At 38.4% G+C, this 24,871-nt stretch overlaps 1 protein-coding gene across 1 annotated transcript in view; it reads left to right on the top strand.

Annotated features, from left to right (window-relative positions):
- The window catches only part of TMTC2 (transmembrane O-mannosyltransferase targeting cadherins 2), a 514,074-nt gene that overhangs the window by 340,527 nt on the left and 148,676 nt on the right, over positions 1–24,871 (top strand). The window contains exon 8 of the mRNA XM_004390257.2: positions 21,205–21,326. Within this exon, the coding sequence (XP_004390314.1) occupies positions 21,205–21,326 (122 nt within the window). The remainder of the gene's footprint in view (positions 1–21,204; positions 21,327–24,871) is intronic.

Here is a 24,871-nt window from a genome sequence, read left to right as displayed (position 1 = left end):
ATGTTTTTCTACTTTTTTATTTTGATTTGTAGGATTGTTAGATTCCTTTGTGGTTACCTTAATATTTACCCCTATTTTTCTAACTTTATACCAGTCTTTTATTACTTTATATCGCCTTGACTTCCCCTGTATATGAAAAATCAATGTCTGCATTTTTTAAATCCCTATTTTTTGTTTTAATGTCCTTTTTTACATATCGATATCTCTGTTTCCCTATTTTGTATGTTTTAGCTTTGATGTATTTTCGACTTTGCTCTCTGTGTTAATATCCTGTTGCTCTGTCCTGTGTTCCAGTCTTGTGTTGTTATCTGATGTTGTTGATTATCTCACCTTAAGTCTCCGTTTAGTATTTCTTGTAATTTTGGTTTAGTTTTTGCAAATTCCCTGAACTTCTGTTTATCTGGAAATGCCCTAATTTCACCTCATATTTGAGAGACAGTTTTGCTGGATATGTAATTCTTGGCTGGCAGTTTTTTTCCATCAAGGCTTTATTTCTGTCATCCCATTGCCTTCTTGCCTGCATGGTTTCTGCTGAGTAGTTCGAGCTTATTGTAATTGACTCTCCTTTGTAGATGACTTTTCTTCTATCCCTAGCCACTCATAAAATTCTTTGTCTTCAGTTTTGGTAAGTTTGATTATATGTCTTGGTGACTTTCTTTTGGGATCTACCGTATGTGGGGTTCGATGAGCATCTTGGATAGATATCTTCTCATCTTTCGTGATATCAGAGAAGTTTTCTGTCAACAAATCTTCAACAATTTTCTCTGTGTTTTCTGTTATCTCCCCTGTTCGGATACTCCAGTCACGCGTAGGTTATTTCTCTTGATAGAGTCCCATGTGACTCTTTTTTTTTTTTTTTACATTAAACTTTTTTATTTTGAGGTAATTATAGATTCACATGCAGTTGTAAGAAATAACAAGAGAGATGCCTTGTTCCCTGGTACCCAGCCTTCCCCATTGGTAGCATCTTGTAAAACCATAGTACAGTATCACAGCTGGGATATTGGCATCAAGTCAGTCAAGATACAGAACATTTCCCTTACCACAAGGATCCCTCACAGTTGCCCTTTTATAGCCACGCTCACCTCCCTCCTGCCCCTATCCCCTCTTTAACTCGTGGCAACCACTAATCTGTTTTCCATCTCTATAATTTTGTCATTTAAAGAATGTTATGTAAATGGAATACTACAGTATGTAACCTTTTGGGATTAGTTTTTTTTTTTAACTCAGCACAATTCCCTGGTGATTCATCCAGGTTGCTGTATGTATTAGTAGTTTGTTACTTTTTATTTCAATTCCATTTACAGGCATGTCTTGGGGATATTGTGGGTTTGTTTCCAGACCACCACAATAAGCAACCATCTCAATAAAGCGAGTAGCACAGTTTTTTTTGGTTTCCTAGTGCATGTAAAAGTTATGTTTACACTATACTGTGGGCTGTTAAGTGTGCAGTAGCATTATGTCTAAAAAAATATACATAATTGAAAAATACTTTATTGCTAAAAAAATGCTAACCATCATCTGAGCCTTCAGTGAGTCATAATCTTTATGCCGGTGGAGCATCTTGTCTCGATGTTGATGGCTTCTGACTGATCAGGGTGGTGGTTGCTGAAGATTGAGATGGCTGTGACAGTTTCTTAAAACAAGATAACAATAAAGTTTGCTGCATTGCTTGATTCTTTTCACAAAAGATTTGTCTGTAGCATGCAATGCTGTGTGATAGCATTTTACCCACAGTAGAACTTCTTTAAGAATTGGAATCAGTCCTCTCTAATCCTGCTGCTGCTTTATCAACTATGTTTATGTAATATTCTAAATCCTTTGTTGTCATTTCAACAGTGTTCACAGCATCTTCGCCAGGACTAGATTCCATCTCAAGAAACCACTTTCTTGGCTCATCCGTAAGAAGCAATTCCTCATCTGTTAAAGTTTTATCATGAGATTGCAGCAATTCAGTCACATCTTCAGGCTCTGCTTCTAATTCTAGTTCTCTTGCTGTTTCCACCACATCTGCAGTTTCTTCCTCCACTGAAGTCTTTTTTTTTTTGGCTTTAACAAAGAGAAATTTATTTCTTCACAGTAAAGTAGGCTAAAATTCCAAATTCAGGGTGTCAGCTTCAGGGAAAGGCTTTCTCTCTCTCGGCCTTCTCATCTGTGTTCCCCCGGACTAGAAGCTTCTCTGCGCAGGGACCCAAAGGACGTGCTCTGCTCCTGGCACTGCTTTCTTGATGGTATGAGGTCCCCTGGTCTCTCTGCTCACTTCTCTCTTTTATATCTCAAGAGATTGCCTCAGGACAAAATCCACTCTTATAAATTGAGTCCTGCCTCACTAACAAAACTGCCACCCATCCTCCCTCATTAACATCATAGAGGCAAGATTTACCACACATGGGAAAATCACACAATACCTGGAATCATGGCCCAGCCAAATTGCTACATGCATTTTTTGGGGGACACAATTCAAACCATGACATTCCACCCTTTGGCCCCCCAAAAAATCATATCCTTGCAACATGGAAAACATATTCACCCCATCATATCATAGCAAAAGTTTTAACTCCAAGTCCAAAATCCAAAAATTCCTCTTCATCTGTGAAATCTAGAATACAAGTTATCTGCTTCCAAAGGTACAATGGTAGAACAGGCACAAGCTAGATAGACATTTTCATTACAAATGGGAGAAAGTGGAGGAAAAGAAGGGATAACAGGCACCAAGCAAGTCAGCAGAACACATTACATTAGCCCTCAAGACCTTGAAAATAAACCTCCGTTCTCTGAGACAATTTACACAATAGCCCTGCCCTCCTGACTCTAGATATTGGCCACATTCTCTGGATTCTGAGTGGAGGCCCCTTGGCCCTGGGCTTCAGCTCTGCCTTCCAGGCCCACTGGGACAGCAACTCTGCTCCCTTGGCTTTAGGCGCACCATTCTCCCAGTCCATCTGAGTGGTGACTCCACCCTTAGAAGCACCAGAGGCCATGGCTCCACCCTTTGAAACCCCTGAGGTCATGGCCATACCTTTTGAGACTGAGGCAGCTCGGCTTCTTGTGTCCCTTGTCTCTTCAGCTTCTGCTTCTGTTTCCTGTGGCCTCGTGGCCCTCAGACCTCTTGCCCGCATCTTCCCTGCTAGAGCAAATGTTCCAAAGCTTGGTAGCTCCACCAGTAAGTGCCCAGAGGCACCCCACTCTGCCAGGAAGCCTCCTGCGCACAGACAGCTCCCTTGCTCCGTGGGTCTGCAAGCCTAGCTCCACCGATAAGTGCCCAGAGGCACCCCACTCCACCAGGAAGCCTCCTGCTCACAGGCACTCGGCTCTCTCGCTCCATAGGTCGGCTCCAGTGCCGTCTCACACTGGTCTCCTGGTTCTGTTGCTGTTGGTTCTCTGCCACTTCTGCTTCTCTGCTGCTGCAGGTCTGCTGCTGCTGGTTCTCTGTCACTGCCGCACCTCTATCCATTCACAGTTTTAAAACTGCTTCCACATTTTAGGTATCTGTTAGAGCAGCACCCCACTCTCTCGGTACCAAATTCTGTCTTGGTCGTCTAGTGCTGCTACAACAGAAATACCACAAGTGGATGGCTTAACAAAGAGAAATTTATTTCTTCACAGTAAAGTAGGCTAAAAGTCCAAATTCAAGGCGTCAGCTTCAGGGGAAAGCTTTCTGTCTATCGGCCTTCTTATCAATGTTCCCCCAGACTAGGAGCTTCTCTGCTCAGGAACCCCGGTCCAAAGGATGCGCTCTGTTCCTAGCACTGCTTTCTTGATGGTATGAGATACCCCCACATGACTCTTAGAATTTTCTCATTCTTTTTAATTCCTTTATCTGATTTTTCCTCAAATAAGTAGGCGTCAAGTGCTTTATCTTCAGTGTCATTAATTCTAACTTCTACTGCCTCAATTCTGCTCCTATGACTTTCTGTTGAGTTGTCTAATTCTGAAATTTTATTGTTAATCTTCTGGATTTCTGATTGCTGTGTCTCTATGGATTCTTGCAGCCTATTAAATTTGGCATTGTGTTCTTGAATAACTAAGTTCCGCTACTACTTTGTCTGTTCCCCAGCGGTTTCTGCCTTTTGTAGAATTTTCTTTCTAATTTCTGGAAGAGTTCTGTATATTAATCTTTTGTATTCTGCCTCTGGTAATTCCAGAAATTCTCTTCCTCCAGAGAATTTATTGATTCTTTATTTTGGGAGCTTGCTGAAGCCATCATGGACTGTCTGTTTATGTGACTTGATATTTACTGTTGTCTCTGAGCCATCAATAAGTTATTATAATTTTATTTTATGTTTGTTTAGTGAGTCCTAGCTTCTTGTTTTGTTTTGTTTTGATATGCCCCAATAGGCTGCTCTTGTGCACTAGTTTGATTATTGGCACCTTTGAAGCTTTAACGTCCTGTCACCAGGTAGTTAGTTCTGTAACTAAGTATGTGCACAGGAGTCCATTAAATTTTCCTAGATGGGTTCAACTCACGTGTCCAGGCAGTCGGTCACCAAGTGTGTGGTGCAGGGTCTCACCTACAGTCTTAGAGAGGCATGGGTGATTGGTGCAGGCACTGGACTCTGGCTGTGGTAGGGGGTCATGCGCCGAGCCAGGCAGGGGACTGACAGCTGCCCCTGAGAGTCTGCAAGAAAAGCATGTCCCTATTCCCTAGGGCGGGTAGGTAGATGAGTTTTGCAGCCGGACTATGAGCACCCCACTCTGTTGGCTATAAAGACTCGAGGGCACCACTTTTTCTTGGACTCCTTTAGCAGGTGACTAGGTGGCATAGGTGATGCTACCAGTCCTCAAGCCGCTGGTGTGTATCGGTAAATTTGCCTGCTTAAGTGGCAGGGCTGTGTCAAGGGTCACAAATCCTCCACTTCACAGCTGAAACAGTTGAAGTTAAACTTCAGATGGTTACCCTGTTGTACTGTGGTAGTGAGGGCTAACACTGTTGAGATGGGTCCCCACAAGTCTCTACAGGGGTGTAAGGCACTCCAACTCTGCAGACCCCTTATGCCTGTGGCTAGCAAAAAGCTGTGCCAACCCTGAGTTCCTGGCTTAGGGGAGCCAGTAGCTTATTCCCTCTCCAAGGCCAGGAGAATGGGTCAGGGCACCTTTTGGGATCTATTTCCGGCCCAGTGGACTCCTGGTGCATAACAGGGAGGGAGGAGGTAAAAGGGAGAGAGATTTTTCCAAAATGGGCTTTTTTTTTTTTTTAAATCCCCACAAAAGGCTGCATACAAGTACTTATCTTTAGCCACTTGGGAGCTGCTTTTCACTGGTTCGGACTGTCCAAGCAGAATCTCTGCTGCCAGATCTCTCTCAATGTGGAAACTGCCTCCTGAGCGCACGTGCGTGCCGCTGTTTGCCTACTTCACTGAGGACCCGGAGCAGCTGAAGAGCTGCAGTCCCACCACCACCGCTCTGGTGCTCCTCGCTTCTTCTGAACCGTCTCCCTCTCCCCCCACCACTCAGTCCGATTCCTCAACTTTGCCTTATTCAGGGCTCCTAGGTATTCATATACAATCAAATCACTTGTTTTTCCAGGTCTTTGTTGTAAGAGGGATATAGGAATCTGTCTGACTTCTCCGCCATCTTGGCCCTGCTGTCTCCTTAATTTCTTGTATAACCCAGTAGTTTTTGAGCAAGGTATTGTTATGTTTCCATTTGTTCGATTTTTTTTTTCCTTGCTTTTTTGTTACTGATTTCTACTTTTATGGCTTTATGGTCAGAAGAAATGCTTTGTGATATCTCGATACTTTGGATTCTGTTAAGGCTTGCCTTATGGCCTATTATGTGGTCTAATCTGGAGAATGTTCCATGTGCATTGGAAAAGAAAGTATACTTGGCTACTGTTGGGTGGAGTGATTTGTATATAAGATCAAGTTATTTGATTGTGGCATTTAGATCTTCCGTGTCTTTATTGAGCTTCTTTCTGGATGTTCTGTCCTTCACTGAAAGTGGTGTGTTGAAGTCTCCTACTATTATTGTGGATCTGTCTAAATCTCTTTTCAATGCTGTTAGAGTTTATTTTATGTATGTTGGAGCCCTGTCATTGGGTGTGTTAATATTTATTATGGTTATGTTCTCCTCGGGTATTGATCCTTTAATCATTATATAGTGTCCTTCCTTATCCTTTGTGGTGGATTTTACTTAAAAGTATGTTTTGTCAGAGATTAATATTGCCACTGCTGCTCTTTTTTGATTGTTGTTTGCATGATGTATTTTCCCCGCCTTTGAATTTTAGTTTGTTTGTGTCTTTAAGTCTAAAGTTTGTCTCTTATAGGCAGCGTATAGATGGATCATGTTTTTTTAAATCCATTCTGCCACTCTCTCTGTTGGCACATTTAGTCCATTTACATTCAGTATATTTATTGATAAGTATGAGTTTAGTGCTGTCATTTTGATATGTTTTGTGTGTGTGTTGTTGACAGTTTCTTTGTTCCACTTAATTTTCTGTGCTGAGTCATTTTTCTTTATGTATTTTCTTTTTATCCTTTTCATTGTTGTTGATTTTGTATTTGCTGAGTCTTTATGTTTTTCTTGTTTTTCATTTTGATGTGTAGGATTGTTAGTTTCCTTTGTGGTTACCTTAATATTTATCCCTATTTTTCTACATTTGAACCAGTCTTTTATTTCTTTATATCACCTTGACTTCCTCTCTATTTGGAAGATCTATGACTGCATTTTTTAGTCCCTGTTTTTTGTTTTAATGTTGTCATCTTTTATGTATTGATGTTTCTTTTTCCCTATTTTCAATGTTTTAGGTTTGATTTACTTGTGACTTCCCTATCTGGGTTAATATGTGGTTGCTCTGTCCTGTGTTCAAGTCTTGGGTTGTTATCTGAAATGTTACTGATTTTTTAACCAGAGGACCCCGTTTAGTATTTCTTGTAATTTTTCTTTTGTTTTTACAGATTCCTTACATTTCTGTGTATCTGTAAATGTCCTAATTCCATCACCATATTTGAGAGACAATTTTGCTGTATATATAATTCTTTGCTGACAATTTTTTTCCTTCAGGCTCTATATATGTCATCCCATTGCCTTTTTGCTTCCATGGTTTCTGCTGAATAGTTCGAGTTTAGTCTTATTGACTCTCCTTTTTATAGATGACTTTTTGTTTATCTCTAGCCGCTCTTAAAATTCTGTCTTTGTTTTGGTTTTGACAAGTTTGATTATAATATGTCTTGGTTACTTTCTTTTGGAATCTACCTTGTGTGCGGTTCGATGAGCTTCTTGGATAGCTGTCTTCTTATCTTTACAATATAGGGATGTTTTCTGCCAACAAATCTTCAACAGTTCTCTCTCTATTTTCTGTAATCCACCCCTGTTCTGGTACTCCAGTTACCCGTAGATTATTCCTCTTGATAGAGTCCCACATAATTCTTAGGGTTTCTTCATTTTTTTTAAATTCTTAATTTTTCCTCAACTAAGTTGGTGTCAAGTGCTTTTATCTTCAGTCTCACTAATTCTGACTTCTGTTGCCTCAGTTCTGCTCTTGTGTCTTTCTGTTGAGTTGTCTAATTCTGAAATTTTACTGTTAATCTCTTGGATTTCAGTTTGCTGTCCCTCTATGGATTCTTGCAGCCTATTAAATTTGTCATTATGCTCTTGCATAACCTTCTTAAATTCCTCTATTGCTTTGTTGTATGTTCGTTGCTTGTTCTGGGTTTTGCCTGATTTCCTTCCTGATCTCTTGAAGAACTCTATATATTAATCTTTTGAATTCTACCTCTGGTAATTCCCAGAAGTTCTCTTCGTCTTGAAGGTTTTTTGATTCTTTGTTTTTGTGGCTTGCTGAAGCCATCATGTTCTGCCTCTTTATGTGATTTGATATTGACTATTGTCTCTGAGACATCAATAAGTTTATTATAATTATTTATTTTATGTTTGCTAACTGTGTCCTAGATTCTTGTTTTGTTTTGATATGCCCAAATAGGCTGTTCACCTGAGCTAGTTTGATTATTGACACCTTTGAAGCTCTCACGTCCTGTCACTAGGTGGTTAGAGCTGTTACTAGGTATGTGAGCCTAGGAATTCATTTACTTTTCATGTATGGATTCAGCTCAGTGTCCAGGTAGTTGATCACCAAGTGTGTGGTGCAGGCTCTCACCTACAGTCCTAGATGGGCAGGGGTGATTGGAATAGCTCAGGTATCTGGGTGCAGTAGGGGGTCACGCGCTGAGCAAGGCAGGGGGCTGACGGCTGCCCCTGAGTGTCTGGGAGGAAAGTGTGTCCCTGTTCCCTAGAGCACATAGGTGGGTGGGTTTTGTAGCCAGACTATGGGCACCCAGTGCTGCTGGTGTAAGGACTGGGAGGCACCACGTGTTCTTGGACCCCTGTCGTGGATGGCTAGGTGTTGTGTGTGGAGCCATCAGTCCTCAGGCCCCTGACATGGGTAGGTGAGGACCCTGCTTAATAGACAGAGTGTTGTCAAATGTCACAAATTTGCCACTCCCCCTTATAGATGATACAGTTGAAAATAGGCTTCATGTATATACCCTGTTGTATTCTGCTAATGAGGGCCTAAGCTGTTGAAATGGGCCCACACAAATCTATGGTGTAGTGACAGGCATTCAGAGTCCGTGGACCTTTTATGCCTGTGCCTAGGCAAAGAGGCTTTGCCTGCCCTGGGTTCCTGGCTTAGGGGAGCTGACAGATTATTTTTTCGTGTTTTTTAATTTGTTCCCTGTCCAAAACTGGGAGAATGGCTCAGGGTGCATAAGGGGTCCTACTTCTGCCCAGGGGCGAGGCAATTGCTGAAGATAGCCTGTGACCCTGTGCAGAGCAGAGAGGTAGCAGGTAAATGGGAGAGAATTTCTTCCTAAAGGGAGTGTGTCTTGATCTGCATGGTAGGTTAGATGCATGTACTTATCTCTTGTGGACTGAGCATTGCTTTTCACTGGTTCTGGAGGCTTGAGTAGACCCTCCTCTGCTCGATCTCTTCCAATGTGGAAAATGTGTCCCAAGTGCCACTGTGTGCCTCACAGCCCATGCCCGCTGATCCAGCCCACAGGTTGCCAGCTCCCACCGGGTCAGGTTGGCAACTCCTTGCTACTCCTGAACCGTCTCTACCTCCCTCTGCCTCTCAGTCGGATTCCTCAACTTTGCCTTTGATGTTCAGGGCTCCTAGATTGTTATGTATAATCGATTCACTTGTTTTTTTCCGGTCTTTGTTGTAAGAGAGACCACAGGAAGTATCTGACTTCACCATTTTGGCCCTGCCACATTGTATTTTATTATAGCTTCCAATCCTCACACCCCAATGGAAGAACTTAAAATGTTTAAAAGTCTGTGATCAGAGAATATCCTCTCTAATTTCTATGATCATGTTGATATTTTTCTTTGTCATTTCCTGCTCTCTAAAGTGGCTATTCGTAAGTTTTTCTCATGATAAATGGAGAAAAGATTGAAGTTGTCAGGGATTTCATTTTACTTGGATCTACAATCAACACCCATGGAAGCAGCACCCAAGAAATCAAACGATGCATTGCGTTAGGCAAATCTGCTGCAAAAGACCTCTTTAAAGTGTTAAAATTCAAAGGTGTCGCTTTAAGGACTAAGGTGTGCCTGACCCAAGCCATGGTATTTTCATTCACCTCATGCATGCAAAAGCTGGACAATCAATAATGAAGAAGAATTGACACCTTTGAATTATCATGTTGGCGAAGAATATTGAATATACCACGGACTGCCAGAAAAACAAAAAAATCTGTCTTAAAGAAGTACAGGAAGAATACTCATTAGAAGCAAAAATGGTGAGACTTCATCTCACACACTTTGGACATATTGTCAGCAGGGATCAGTCCCTGAAGAAGTACATCATACTTGGTAAAGTAGAGGGTCAGTGAAAAAGAAGAAGCCCCTCAAAAAATGGATCGACACAATGGCTGTAACAATGGGCTCAAGCATTAACAACAATCATGAAGATGGCGCATGACCAGGCAGTGTTTCATTCTGTTGTACAAAGGGTCACTGTGAGTCAGAACTGACTCAAGGGCACCTAACAACAACAATAAGGTGGCTACAAGGAGCCCTGGTGGCACAGTGGTTAAGCGCTTAGCTGCTAACCAAAAAGTCAGAGGTTTGAACCCACCAGTTGCTCTGTCTGAGAAAGATGGGGCAGTCTGTTTCTGTAATGATTTATAGCCTTGGAAACCCTATGGGGCAGTTCTACTCTGTCCTGTACAGTCACTATGAGTTGGAATCAACTTTATAACAATGGGTTTTGTTTTGGGGATTAAAGTAAGTACTGAGCTAATGTACCTGGGGCTACTGGGAAGTATGTGTGTGTGTGTGTGTGTATTTGTGTTTACAAGGATAAGGTAAAGCTGTGGAAAATGTTAGGATGGAAATGAAATACAAGAGACTCAAAAAATTTGGCAGCTAACAATTACAACAAGTTTGTGGCATAAGTTAAAAAAAAAAAAAAGCCAGATTCCCTAATGCTTTAATGTTATTGCTAAAACTCTCTGAAGTAAAAAGTGAGAATTAAAATCACAGCAAGTTAAGCTCTTGATATAATTGACCCCTGGTATTATAAAAAGAAGTAATTAGTGGTGGTGTCAGACTACAGATTCTAGGAAAAGTAATTACTTAGAAATTTCTCTTCAATGACATAATTGAAAAAATATAACATCTAAATCTAAGTTGATACATGATGTGATTAGCTATTCATCACAAATTTATTAAGGACTACTTGGAACCAGATGCTTCTGAGCTTAGGTTGGAGGACAGATGAAGAGATGAAAAATTTTGTGTCTGGCTCCACTCATCTGACAGTCAAGACTGGGAGCAGGAGGATTATAACTATTTAAGTAGAGCCTGTAGGTACATGAAAAAGGTGAGAGAGGGGTTTTAATAAATGAGGAATTAAGTACAAATATTAAATGGAGAAACACAGTTTTTAAAAATTCCTTTTCTTCTCAGGTTGATTCATAGATTTTAACTCATTTTAATTTTCCAATAAAAACTTTATCAGTACCTTACAAAAAGATTCTAAAGTTCATCTGGTAGTAATAACAGGAAAATTGAGCCAAGAAAGTATTATAGAAAGAAGAGTAATGAACAAGGACTTGCTGTACTAAATATTAAAATATTAGGGGAAGCTATAGTAATTAGAGTAGTGTTATACTGATATTGGAGCCCTGGTGTAACAGTGGTTAGGACCTATGGCTGCTGACCAAAAGATTGACAGTTCAAATCTACCAGCTGCTTCTTGGAAACCCTATGGGGCAGTTCTACTCTGTCCTATAGGGTTGCTTTTAGTAGGAATTGGATCAACAGCAGTTTGGGGGGCTTCATACTGGTATAAGAACAGAAAACCATACCAGGAGAACAAAATAGAGATCCTAGAAATAGGTAGAAATTTATGTAAAAGTTTTTATAGCTAATATGGTATTAAATATTGGGGAAGGAGGAAGTTCTTTTCAAGAAAATTGTTCTGAGAAAATTGATTAAATGTTTAGACAGAACAAATTTACATACTTCACACCAATCATATGGCAAAATATTTTTAATATGGGATAAGTAGCTAATTTTAATAATGAAACTGTATAATTAGAAGAGAATATATGTCCCTGTGATATGGAGAGTAATTTTTTTGTGTATAAAAAACAGTGATAAAGGAAAAGTCAGCTTGACTTGATTATATAAAAATTAAAACTTCTGAACTAGGAGGCACATTTCTATCATGGATGAAAGAAAATACATTTTATTTAAACATATTTTGCCTATCATAAGTGAAGGAGAAATGTCTTAGTTGAAAAATGGGTAAAAACCATGAAACTATAACACACAAATGAAAAATACACATGGGTAAAAATTTGTGAAATATGTATATTTTCCTTAATAATTAAAATAAAATTAAAACAGGAGCACTTTTCTCCTTTCAAATGGACAATTTGAAGAAATGTTAGAATATTATTTGATGAGTGCTTAGAAAAGTTTTTCTTCTTATATACTGTTAGTGGGGGTGAAGTTGGTAGTGTTTTGGTGGGCCAATTTGGTAATCTATATCCAGAACCTTAAAATTGTTTATGCTTTTGCCCCAAGAATTTCACTTCTGTATAGTTATTATAAGGTAATCTTGAGAGAGGTGTTAATAAGGAAAGATAGTTACAAAACAGATGATAATTGCTGGAATCGGTATAGTACATACATAAAAGTTAAGGGGAATTTGAATAAAAATTGAATAGTGATCTTAAATACTGATTTAAAAAATTGAATACTGATCTTGAATGAGAAAATTTAATTATGTACTTAATAATTCTTTATTTGAAAGCATAGTATCCATGAAATCACATTTTAATACACATATTAAATACATATGTATTAAGATCTTTACTTTTTTGAAATATTGTTATTTGTGTCCGGTGTACCTTAAATCAAATTTGACAAAACATTGATAAATACATTTCTTGGTCATTAAATTTTAAGTACCACCAAGGCAGATATGATTGATATCTTATTAACCATTGTGTTTACCATCGCATGTTTTATCCGTGTTGGTTAACCTCAATGATATGCAGAAGGTATGTTAAAAAAATAAAAGGCATGTAATAGTTATTATAGTGGTTGAGTGAGAGGTAACTCCTTTTGGTAAGGGTGATCACAAAAGTTAACAAATGTGGGAGCTCTACACTGAGTCCTAAAATAGTGATGTACTACCTTGAGCAGAGGTAGGAAAAACAAAGGGTAACACTGGCAAACATGAGTAATCTGTCCTAATACATGCTCTTTCCTTTATCTGCAAGTGGGAGCTGTGTAATAATTTGAAACATAGGTGCACACAGATCTCTGAGATCTAGACTATTGCATCATCAGTAATCCAACATTCTTTCCTTAAGGAGTTAGCCATTGCTTGGGTTTAGACCTGGGGCTTTTTAGGGAGGAAGAATGACATTATTTGTTCTACATCTGAAAGTGGCTTATATCTGCCTGAAGCCAGCCTGCAGGTGTCCAAATCCCTTTCGTCTGTGAGTGAATCGGAAATAAATCCAGGTGATGAACTTGATCACTACATCATCATACAGAAAATCTTCTCCTTCCTATGAAAGTGCCTCTATTATGTCATTCTTTGCAGGATGAGAAGGAATAATAGTCAGCATGGCTTTCTTTCCTCCAGGGCACAGTAAACATTTTTTTTTTTATTATAGGTTAAGAAAAATTATAGTACCAGAGAAGATGACTTAACTCAACCCCCACCTCCCTCCCCATTCTGTCTTCATTTCCTTCCTTATTAAATATACTGAATTTCTTTTCCGGTGGCCATTTCCTTTATGGAATTTTTAGGATTTTAATATTTTAATCAGTCTTGAAGGATTACATGCATACCATTCTCTCCAGAGACTAAGCTACTGATGGCACATTTTTCAGATATTTTATCCTCTCTCTGATTATTTTTTTACAGTGTTTTGACAGACTGGTGTAGCAGAAAGAGCCAGGAAGAACTCTAATTTGAATCCCGAGTCTGGCATTTGCTTGTATTTAATATTGAGGAAGTTGTTTAAACTCAGTGGGCTGCAGTCACTTCATTTATAAAATGGAACTGATATTAGAGTATGGGTTAATGTAAAAGCAAAAAGATAGTATGTTTAAGACCATGGTAGATATTCAGTAAACAATAGCCTTTATACTGTAGGCACCTCAATTTAATGAAAAAAACAAAAAAACATTTTTAATAAGGATAGACTTATTAATTGTTCTTGTACAAGCCACTTATTACATGTGAGCCTTCCTCGTAATCCATAAAATGGGTATTCTAACCCCTCATAACGATCAGAAATGAGAACTGTAAAGTTCCTACCTTGTCAGTGCCGAGTTACAGCAAGTACTTGTTCTTCTTGCTATTTTTGATTGTTTAAATCTACATTTAGTTGCCTTTTTAACGCATTGAAATTCATCCATATAGTTTTTTTTTTTTTTTTTTGCACATTAGGTTTTGCATCTTGATTTTATTGCCACTGTTTTTATGTTAAAGTTAACCTTAGAGCTAAAGTTCATCTTCTATGCCACATATTCCCCCCTTAAGAATTGAATTTCATATCCATCAAAAATTTAAAGGTCAGCCACGGATTATCATTGCTTTTTCTCATTCCTTTGATTCAGTAGATAAGCCCACGGCAAAATGAAATGAACTTGCTGGCTAAGGTATCACAAGCTGGAAAACAATTTGCCAGGAGTGAGAAGGAAAGTCAAGTTTTCACCTGAGTTGGATTGTTGGAAAGTTTATGATTATTCTCTACCAGCTGGATAAGGCAATGAGCTTTGAGGTCAGGTAGTGCTAGGTTTGAATATCAGCTCTGCTGCTTTCTACATTTATGATTTTGCATGCATTAATTAGCCACTCTGTTTCTCAATTTCCTCATCCGTAAAATCCAGGTAATGCTATTTCTTAACAACATTTGAGATACAAATATAGAGCAACTAGTATAGACATTGCAGGTATAGTTTCTACACTCCCAAGGGTGTACAATGACAGGAGTGGATGCACATAAGCCACCAGGCATTTGTCTTCTGTAGCCTGCTACCCTAATTCATAGTAAACACTCAGTGAATGATTTTTGTATTCATCATTGTTATTATAGAGATACAATGGTTACATGAAGTTTTTCTAAATTGTAATGAGTAGTACCTAAGTAGGGTACGTTTTTTTTTTTTTTATCAGTTTTAGTACATTCCTAAGATACATTATTAGATCTTCTCATTTATAGCCCTTTGATATTTCTGTCTCACAAGCTTTACAAATTAATAAGTTGTTCATGAGTTCTTACTGAAGAAAATGGATCAACCACTTATCATTTAACAATTTACTACATTTCATTTCGGTAAGAGTTTTAACAGTGATAAATTTCTGACTTGGAAAAATCAATACAATTTCTGAAATGAAATTAGGATATTAATAATCTAATAAAGATTTAGATCTCAAAAGTACTTTAGAATTGGGATGTTCTCATATTCTCTATTTTTCTTTCTGCACAAAAGACCTTCTGTTACCATTATTCTAGAAATTGGTTAAATCTTTTGTAAATGAAAAAATAGAAACTATACTAAATACAATGGTCGTATAACTTCCAAAAATTGACCTATGAGCACTCAAAGACTCAGTAGAATTTCAGGTTGATTCCAAAAAAAAACTCCTAATGTAGGTCCATCTTTCACTCTAACTCGTGGTTAGTATGTTTTATTGCTGCTTTTAGAATAAATCTGAGAGAGAAATATTTGGATATAATTGTCATTGTTGTTGTTAGGTACCATCAAATCAGTTCTGACTCATGGCAACCCCATGTATGCAGAATAGAACTGCTCCGTAGGGTTTTCAAGGCTGTGACCTTTCGGAAGCAGATCTTCAAGCCTGTCTCCCATGAAGCCTCAGGGTGGGTTTGAACCACCAACCTTTTAGTTAGTAGTTTAGCAAAATTTTCAATCATTTAGGGATTATGCTTCTTTTATGTTATATAAATCATATCAAGTATTGCTTTAATATGAAGGAGTGTGCACTGTGCCGTATTCACAAGTTCTTGCTGTTGTTGTTAGGTGCCATTGAGTCAGTTCTGACTCATAGCGACCCTGTGTACAACAGAACAAAACACTGCCCGGTCCTGCACCATCCTCTTGATAGTTGTTATGTTTGACCACATTGTTGCAGCCAATATGTCAGTCTATCTCATTGAGGGTCTTCCTCTTTATAGCTGACCCTCTAATTTACCAAGCATGATGTCCTTCTCTAGGGACTGATCCCTCCTGATAACACGTCCAAAGTATGTGACACATAGTCTCTCCATTGCCCAGCTTTCACAATGCATATGAGGCGATTGAAAACACCATGACTTGTATCAGGCACACCTTAGTCCTCAAAATGACATCTTTGCTTTTTAACACTTTAGAGACGTCTTTTGCAGTAGATTTTCCCAGTGCAACGTGTTGTTTGATTTTACAAGTTCTTAGTGAAGACCATTTGGAGTAGAGCACAGACCAGACATTGTTCTAATGGTGTGGCCAACAGACATTTATTACTCACAGAATAAACTGAACAAGGAAGAGTAGAACAGCATACATCATCATCATCAAGTTTCCCTGAAGCTAGGCTTCCATCTCAGGGTAATGTTAGAATGTATCCAAGCATTGCTCCACTTTAGGTCTTGGGAGAATAATTCCTAAATCCCTCTCTCCCAGGAAGAAATACTAACAGGACAGCCATGTCTCTGTGCCAAATAGCATGTAAAGAGAACAGGTAGGGGAAAGTGGCAATAAAAGGTAAAGGGGGTAATAAAAGTAGAAGGCCCGCTACACACAATAGACATCATTTATTGCCCCTATTTAGGGTAGCTGTGTTTACATGGAAGAAGTCTCTGGTCTTGCAAAATTCTATCATCAGATCTCTGGGGTGGTTTCTATCACCAAGGCCATATTTTCCAACTACAGATGCTTCTTCTTTGTTTCCAACTTTTGCATTCCAATCACCAGTAATTATCAATTAATCTTGATTGCATGTTTGATCAATTTCAGACTGCAGAATTTGGTAAAAATCTTTAATTTCTTCATCTTTGGCATTAGTGGTTGGTGTGTCAATTTGAATAATAGTCATATTAACTGGTCTTCCTTGTAGGTGTATAGATATTTTCCTATCACTAACAGTGTTGTACCTCAGGATAGATCTTAAAATGTTCTTTAAGACTGTATGACTGTCTGACTAAAAATGGCCAATACCAGTCCATTTCAGCTCACTAATGCCTAGGATATCGATGTTCATGTGTTCCATTTTATTTTTGATGACTTCCAATTTTCCTAGATTCATACTTGGTACATTCCAGCTTCTGATTATTAATGGATGTTTGCAGCTGTTTCTTTTCATTTTGAGTCATGCCAAATCAGCAAATGAAGGTTCCAAAAGCTTTATTCCATTCATGTCATTAAAGTCGAGGAGGCAGCATTTCCCCATGGTATTTTGAGTGCCTTCCAACCTCGGGAACTCATCTTCTGACTATAGATGTGGACCTCACTGGATGGAATAGACAGTAATCAAATTGACTACATCTCTGGAAGGAGATGATGGAGAAGCTCAATGTTATCAGTCAGAACAAGACCAGGGTCCAACTGCAGAACAGATCATCAGTTACTCATATGCAACTTCAAGCTGAAGCAGAAGAAAATTAAAACAAGTTTATGACAGCCAAAGTATGACTTCGAATATATCCCACCTGAATTTACAGACCATCTCAGGAATAGATTTGACACATTGAACACTAATGACCGAAGACCAGACAAGCTGTGGAATGACATCAAGGACATCATACATGAAGAAAGCAAAAGGTCATTAAAAAGACAGGAAAGAAAGAGAAGACTAAAATGGATGTCAGAAGAGACTCTGAAACTTGCTCTTAAACATAGAGTAGCTAAAGTAATGGAAGAAATGATGAAGTAAAAGACCTGAACAGAAGATTTCAAAGAATGGCTCAAGAAGACAGAGTAACGTATTATAATGAAATGTGAAAAGACCTGGAGTTAGAAAACCAAAAGGGAAGAACACAGTAGGCATTTCTCAAGCTCAAAGAACTGAAGAAAAAATTCAAGCCTCAAGTTGCCATATTGAAGGATTCTATGGGCAAAATATTGAATGATACAGGAAGCATCAACAGAAGATGGAAGAAATACACAGAGTCATTGTACCAATCAGAATTGTTTGACATTCAGCCATTTCAGGGGGAAGCATTTGATCAAGAACCCGTGGTATTGAAGGAAGAAATCCAAGCTGCATTGAAGGCATTGGTGAAAAACAGGGCTTCAGGAACTGACAGAATACCAATTGAGATGTTTTGACAAACAGATGCAATGCTTGAAGTGCTAACTTGTCTATGTAAAGAAATTTGGAAGACAGCTACCTGGCCAACCAACTGGAAGAGATCCATATTTGTGCCCACTCCAAAGAAAGCTGATCCAGCAGAATGTGGAAATTATTGAACAATATCATTAATATCACACTTAAGTAAAATTTTACTGAAGATCATTCAAAAACAGTTGCAGCAATACATCAACAGGGAACTGCCAGAAATTAAAGCCCGATTCAGAAAAGGACGTGGAACAAGGGGTATCATTGCTGATGTCAGATGGATCCTGGCTGACAGCAGAGAATACCAGAAAGAACAAATTGTGGATAACATTGAGAAGAATGGGAGTTCCAGAACGTGCATATAGACCAAGAGGCAGTCTTTGACAGAACAAGGGGATACTGCATGACTTAAAATCAGAAAAAATGTGCATCTTGGCCATATCCTTTCACCATACTTATTCAATCTCTGGTGGAGTAGTGGTTTTAAGAGCTCGACTACTAACCAAAAGCTCAGCAGTTTGAATCCACGAGCAGCTCCTTGGAAACCCTATGGGGCAGTTCTCCTTTGTCCTATAGGGTCGCTATGAGTCGGAATCAACTCAGCAGCAATGGGTTTTTTGTTTTTTGTTTTTTTGGTATTCAGTCTCTATGCTGAGCAAATAATCAGTAGCTGGACTATGTGATGAAGAGCGTGACATCAAGGTTGGAGGAAGACTCATGAACAACCTGCGATATGCATATAGTACAGTCTTGCTTGCTGAAAGTGAAGAGAATTTGAAGCACTTACTAATGAAGATCAAAGACTACAGCCTTCCGTATGGATTGCACTTTAACATTAAAAAAAAAAAAACCCTCATAACTGGACCAATAAGCAACATCATGATAAACGGAGAAAATATCAAAATTGTCAAGGATTTCATTTTACTTGGATCCACAGTCAATGCTCATGGAAGCAGCAGTCAAGGAATCAAAAGACATATTGCATTGGGCAAATCTGCTGCAAAAGACCTCTTTAAAGTGTTAAAAAGCGAAGATGTCATTTTAAGGACTAAAGTGTGCTTGACCCATGCCATGGTATTTTCATTCACCTCATATGCATGTGAAAGCTGGACAATAGATAAAGAAGACTGAAGAAAAATTGATGCCTTTGAATTACAGTGTTGGCAAAGAACATTGACTATACCGTGCACTGTCAGAAGAACAAACAAATCTGTCTTGGAATAAGTACAGCCAGAATGGTCATAAGAAGTGAAGATGGCAGAGACTTCGTCTCACATACTTTGGACATGTTAACAGGAGGGAGCAGTCCCTGGAGAAGGATATCATGCTTGGTAAAGTAGAGGGTCAGCAAAAAAGAGGAAGACCCTCACCAAGATAGATTGATGCAGTGGCTACAACAATGGACTGAAAAATAGCAACAATTCTGAGCATGGCACATGACTGGTCAGTGTTTCGTTCTGTTGTACGTATGGTTGCTATGAATCAGAACCAACTCAAGGGAACGTAACAACAAGGTGGGTGACCATCTCCTCATGGTTATTCTAGTTTTTCCAGGTGTCAGGAGATAGTCATTCTCCTTTATCCCACTAAAGATACCTTAGTGGAGTTCTGGGTTTCTTCAGAGGGCAATCATCTCCCTCTAAGGCACATACTTGGTTGCCATTAGTAGCTATTATGCCCATTAGCAGCTAGTGAGATGGTGAGATAGATTATAGCACACTAGTGCACTCAGCAGAGTGGTTCATATCACCCCAAGAAAAAAGATTATTTGCTTTATTTGGAAACATTTGTTAATTCAGCATGGCCAAAAAAAAAAAAAATCCATCTGATACTGTTTTAATTTTTATAAAACATATAATAAAAAACAATAAAATTACTACAGAAGCTAATATAATTTTTTTAATCTATGCCTAATACTGTCATTGCAATACCAATTATGAGCATTTTTGTGCATTCCCTTTCAGTCTTTGGCCTTATGCAGTCTTATTTTATTTGCCTCATTATTTCTTGCATCTCTCTGTGAGCATATGATTTAATTTAACTAAATTCTTCTAAAGTACAAACACATTTTAAATTTTAGGAAAAAGTTTTCCAGCTATAAGTTTTATGATAGTATAAAGACTGATCTCAGAACTAGAAACATATAAATGTGTGTGAGTGGATACATGTATTTTTGTGCATAGTATATGATATTTATCACCAATATTTTTACTAACTAGCCTAGTAGAGGGCATTCAAAAAGTAAGGAGACTCAAACCAATTCAATTTATTGAATACATTTATATTGACAATGCAATGCTTATACAAGTGAAATATGATTAAAACAAAAGCAAATTAGCTCTGCCTTTGAAGGAAAGATGTGTCACCAACGTAGGAAAAGCTTTTGAATATACCTTTAAGTGGAAAAGGCTATCATGATTATGATTGGTGAAGCTGTAAAAGTCTGCGTGGAAAATAATGAAGGGTATCATCTATTGCCTGGTCTTAAAAACCGAGTAACTGGTGATTAAAACTACAGCATTTAACTTGAATATACAAATAATCTTAAAATGTAGTGTTTTCAATCAGTTGAATATTCTTCCACATCATAATCATGTAAAGAGTGAGGTGGAAAGATAATAAGCGAGTAACTGATAAACCTTTTGCTTCATTTCCTTTTTTTTTTCTCTTTCTTGGTTAATAATGAAATGCTGTTTGTGTAACTTGAAAGTAATGTCTGATGGCCAAAAGACCCCAAACTACTACTTTTGTACACAATGCTGGGCATGCATGATAATTGTATTTTCTAAATGAAACTGGTAAACTTGATTTACTTATTGAAATATAAAATGCACATACTTTCTGCAAAAACTAAAATCTGACATTGATATTCTATCCCATGTGTGTTTTTTTTTTTTTTGCTGACAATTTCTCAACAAAGTTGTAAGACCCTCTGAGGCCAGGATCTCGCTCATCTTTCATCTAGCACCTGAATCATGTTCTCCACTTAGTAGTTGTTTTATTAATCCCTGAATTTCTAAAGAAATGAATGAATGCAAATTTTAAAAAAGGATTGTACAGAAGAAAAACAAACCTATTCCTAAAAAAATAAATAAATAAAAAGAACATATGCTTGAAATTCCAAAATTTCTATGTTAAAAATCAAGTTTTTATTTGTTACTCAATTTCTGGATTTAATTATGTTGTTTAATTTCTCCAGACTGAAGTTTTCTCATCTGTAAAATGGAACTGATAATGACTTATATGGGAATCAAATGAGATAATGGATGAAAATGCTTGGCATAGTATCTGAAATTCCATGCAATATAACATGATGATGATGATGATGATGATGTCACAAATGCTTTTGGAAACCTGTGTCCTCACAGTGGTCTATGTGTTTCCCTTTCCAGGTGAAGCATACATGCGATTAAGTAAACTCCCTGAAGCAGAGCATTGGTATATGGAATCATTGAGATCCAAAACTGACCACATCCCTGCTCATCTCACCTACGGAAAACTACTAGCTCTAACAGTACGTAAACACCTCCCTTCATCTTCAAAATTGATTCACTCTGTGTAGACTAGTGTAGATGGTGTTTGAAACAATGGTTCTAGTCCAGTTAGCTCAGGTTGTTAGAATGTAATGATGATGATACTAAGTTAGAACCCTATGCAGAAAAGATAGAAAAAAGATTTTGACTATGGGCTTTGCCCTAGATAAGATGTGAGGTATCAAGATCCTTGATGTAACATAAGAAAAATATAAATGGAGAACCCAAATATGTGATTACATACTGAATTGACCATGATAATTATATTTACATAAAGGTGGTGTTCTACAAGCCATTGTTAACCAAGTTGGCTTGGTTGTGTATGTGTGTTGATCAGAATCACCTGGAATTCCTTCTAATTGAAATAATTCTGTAAGAGAGATAGAACCATTGCTTGGCCACTCGATGGGTGACAAACACTCTGGGCTGGGAAGCTACAGTTCCATGAAAGTGGTGTTAGTTTGCACTATAAGAAGTTGTTGATATTTTACCGTATTTCACCTATAAAAATATCAATTTCATGTAGAGAATCATTCAAAAAATTTAAGTGAATTTTTGATGTCACACAGGTATTAAGTGATGCAACTTGGCTTTAATTCTAGTTTGAATTTAGTATCTGTGTTATTTTAGTTATATCAACCAGGCTGTCCAATATTGATAAAAATAGATGAACATTAGAAAAACATAGAGCTAATGGTCAGGAAAGTGATTCCTAAGTGAATTCATAAAAAGGTATCTTATAATTATTTGAAAGTAATAACTTTTTATTTACCACTGAATATGGTAGCTTAAACACTTGTAATTATCATGTATCCATTCTAAGATGCCACTAAATTGCTACTAAACAAAGTACATACATATACTAGATAACCAGAAAACATCCCACTAAAACATTTCTAGATGTGCTTAATAAAATATAGCAGATGTACTTTCAGTGCTTAGCTAAACTCAAAAGATAGTAAGAGAAATTCCTAGGAGCTAGAAATGAAGGAAAAGCTGAATGTCAGAATAAGGAACAGCAGGCTGATCTTGCAGCTGAGCTGGGACAGATTACCAGTTGGAAAACAGTGGGAAGGGGATTTTTTACCCCTAGACTTTCTGGAATAGAGTACAAAACTTTGGGGCAATGGAAGGCCAGAAATTAGATGCCTAAATAAAGCAGGAAACCTCATACCCTCAGTGAAAGCATAATATAGAATAAGTCTGCATACTGGGACAAGAAGGCAGCATGAAGGTTTGCCCATCCCAGTAAGGTATACAAATGAAAAATGAATAAATTCATGCTGGGAATCTGTCACCACTGTCTTCCCTTTCCCAGGCTTTGGGTTTTGAATTTACTTTACCTGCATCATCAGGGAATTCCTTGGCCAGGAAATTAAATAAAAAATCACTGAAGATGTTCTTCAAAAGAACACAAATCTAGAACGAGTCATTGAGTGAGGTGAAGAAGGAACAGTGAGCAAAGAAATTAGTGGCCATGTGGGTAAATGAGAATAAGCTTTTACTGTATAAAATATTCAGGAAGTATATTTTATTCATAAGAACACACAGAATGGGATGGGTGACTGCAATGGATAAGATATTTAACTGATTTTTGGAAAGTCAGAAAGCAGATGGCGGAGTGGTCACTGATTTATCAGAGCAGAGAACACCAAAATCTAAACAACCCTTGGAGTGGGATAATAGTGAGAAGAAATCTAACTTATTCCATAGATATCTGGACTTGGAAGCAGCTGATATAGATGAGAGTGAAGGATGTAAAATGAGACTGTTCCTATATATGCAACAGTCATTCTGTCTCCCATGTACACAATGCCAGCAATGAGACATGTAACTTCAAGCTGAGAGAAAGGAGGCTCATATTGGTGGAGCATTTGAATGAGAGGCCTAGGACTCAGGATCTCTGAGTGCACAGTCAAAGGTGGAATGCATAGAGAACTGAAAAAAGGATTGATTGAACATCTTCCAGTAGAATACTCAAATCCTTAATATCCCTTCCCTACTTCACACAGAATACCAGGAATACGGGGTTAACTCCACCTGCTCAGAGATTGCTGCATTCTTATCTGGACAAACTGAACTACCCAGGGAAAACATTTTCATATACTTACATTCATAGGTCTCCCTGTAAAAGGCTGCCTCCTAAACCAGACACACAAAGTAAACCCATCTCATCTTGAAGCCTGCTTATGCCTTAGGAACTTCCATTTAGCTTTTATTATCTTACTCTTAAATATCAGTGGGCAACCAAGAACCATCAGTAATATTGGAAAAGCCACAAATGTAGAAGATTGGAACTATAAAACAATAGGAGAAGGAAAACTGAGGAAACAAAAGAATACTTAAAATAGACAATGATCCTTAGAAAGAGATGGGGATATATAGTGTTTCATAAAGCAGAGTGCGAAGGAAAAATTAAATAATGAGATAATGAGAAAGCTTTTAGAAATTAAAAATATGATAGCAAAATAGTTTTTATTTGAAGGATAGGAGGATCGAATTGAAGAAATCTTCCCATAAGCGATCAAAGATATGAGGAAATAGAAAATATGAAAGAAGATATTCTGAAAGATATCAATACAGAAGGCCCAACAGAAAAAACAGACAAAAGGGGAGAAAATTGCTTAGAATCAAAAGATATCGGGGAGCCGGGGCCAAGATGGCAGAGTACTCAGACACTTCCTGTGGTCCTTATTACAACAGAGACCCAAAAGAAAAAGTGAATTGATTTATATATGACAATCTAGGAGCCCTGAACATCAAAGGCAAAGTTTAGAAATTGGACTGAGTGGCAGGCGGAGGGAGAGATGGTTCGGAAGCAGCAAGGAGTTGCCAGACCTGACCCAGCAGGAGCCGGCACACTTCAGGCCGGATAAGCTCGGTGCATGATGAGGCAAGCAGTGGCGCTCAGGAGGCATTTTCCACACTGGGAGAGACCCAGCACAGAGAGTCTACTTGGGCATCCAGAACCAGTGAAAAGCAACGCTCAATCGGCAAAAGATAAGTACTTGCATCTGGCCTACCACGTGTATCAAAAAACACCCTCCACTGGGACAAACCTCTCTCCCAATTACTGCCCTGCTCACCACTCTGCACCGGGTCCCAGGCCAGCTTCAGTGATTGCCGAGTCCCCCGGGTCAGAAGTAGGACCTGTCACATGCCCTGAGCCATTCTCCCAACCTTGGAGAGGGAACAAATGAACAAACAGGGAAAAAAGAATCTACCAGCTCCCCTAAGCCAGGAACTCAGGGTAGGCAGAGCTCCTTTGTCTAGGCACAGTCATAAGAAGTCCATGGACTTTGAATGCCTTTCACCCCTGCATAGACAGTGTGGGCCCATTTCAAGAGCATAGGCCCTCATTACCACACTACAACAGAGTATATACCTGAAGTCTGAGTCCTCGGGCAGCAGAATAAAGGAAATAATAAGAATTAGAGCAGAATTAAATTAAATAGAGAATAGAAAAACAATTGAAAGAGTTAACAAGACCAAAAGCTGGTTCTTTGAAAAGATCAACAAAATTGAT

The sequence above is a fragment of the Trichechus manatus genome, unplaced genomic scaffold, assembly GCF_000243295.1.
Source record: "Trichechus manatus latirostris isolate Lorelei unplaced genomic scaffold, TriManLat1.0 scaffold00293, whole genome shotgun sequence".
NCBI classification, from domain to species: Eukaryota; Metazoa; Chordata; class Mammalia; order Sirenia; family Trichechidae; genus Trichechus; species Trichechus manatus.
This window is presented reverse-complemented; position numbering and strand designations above follow the sequence as displayed.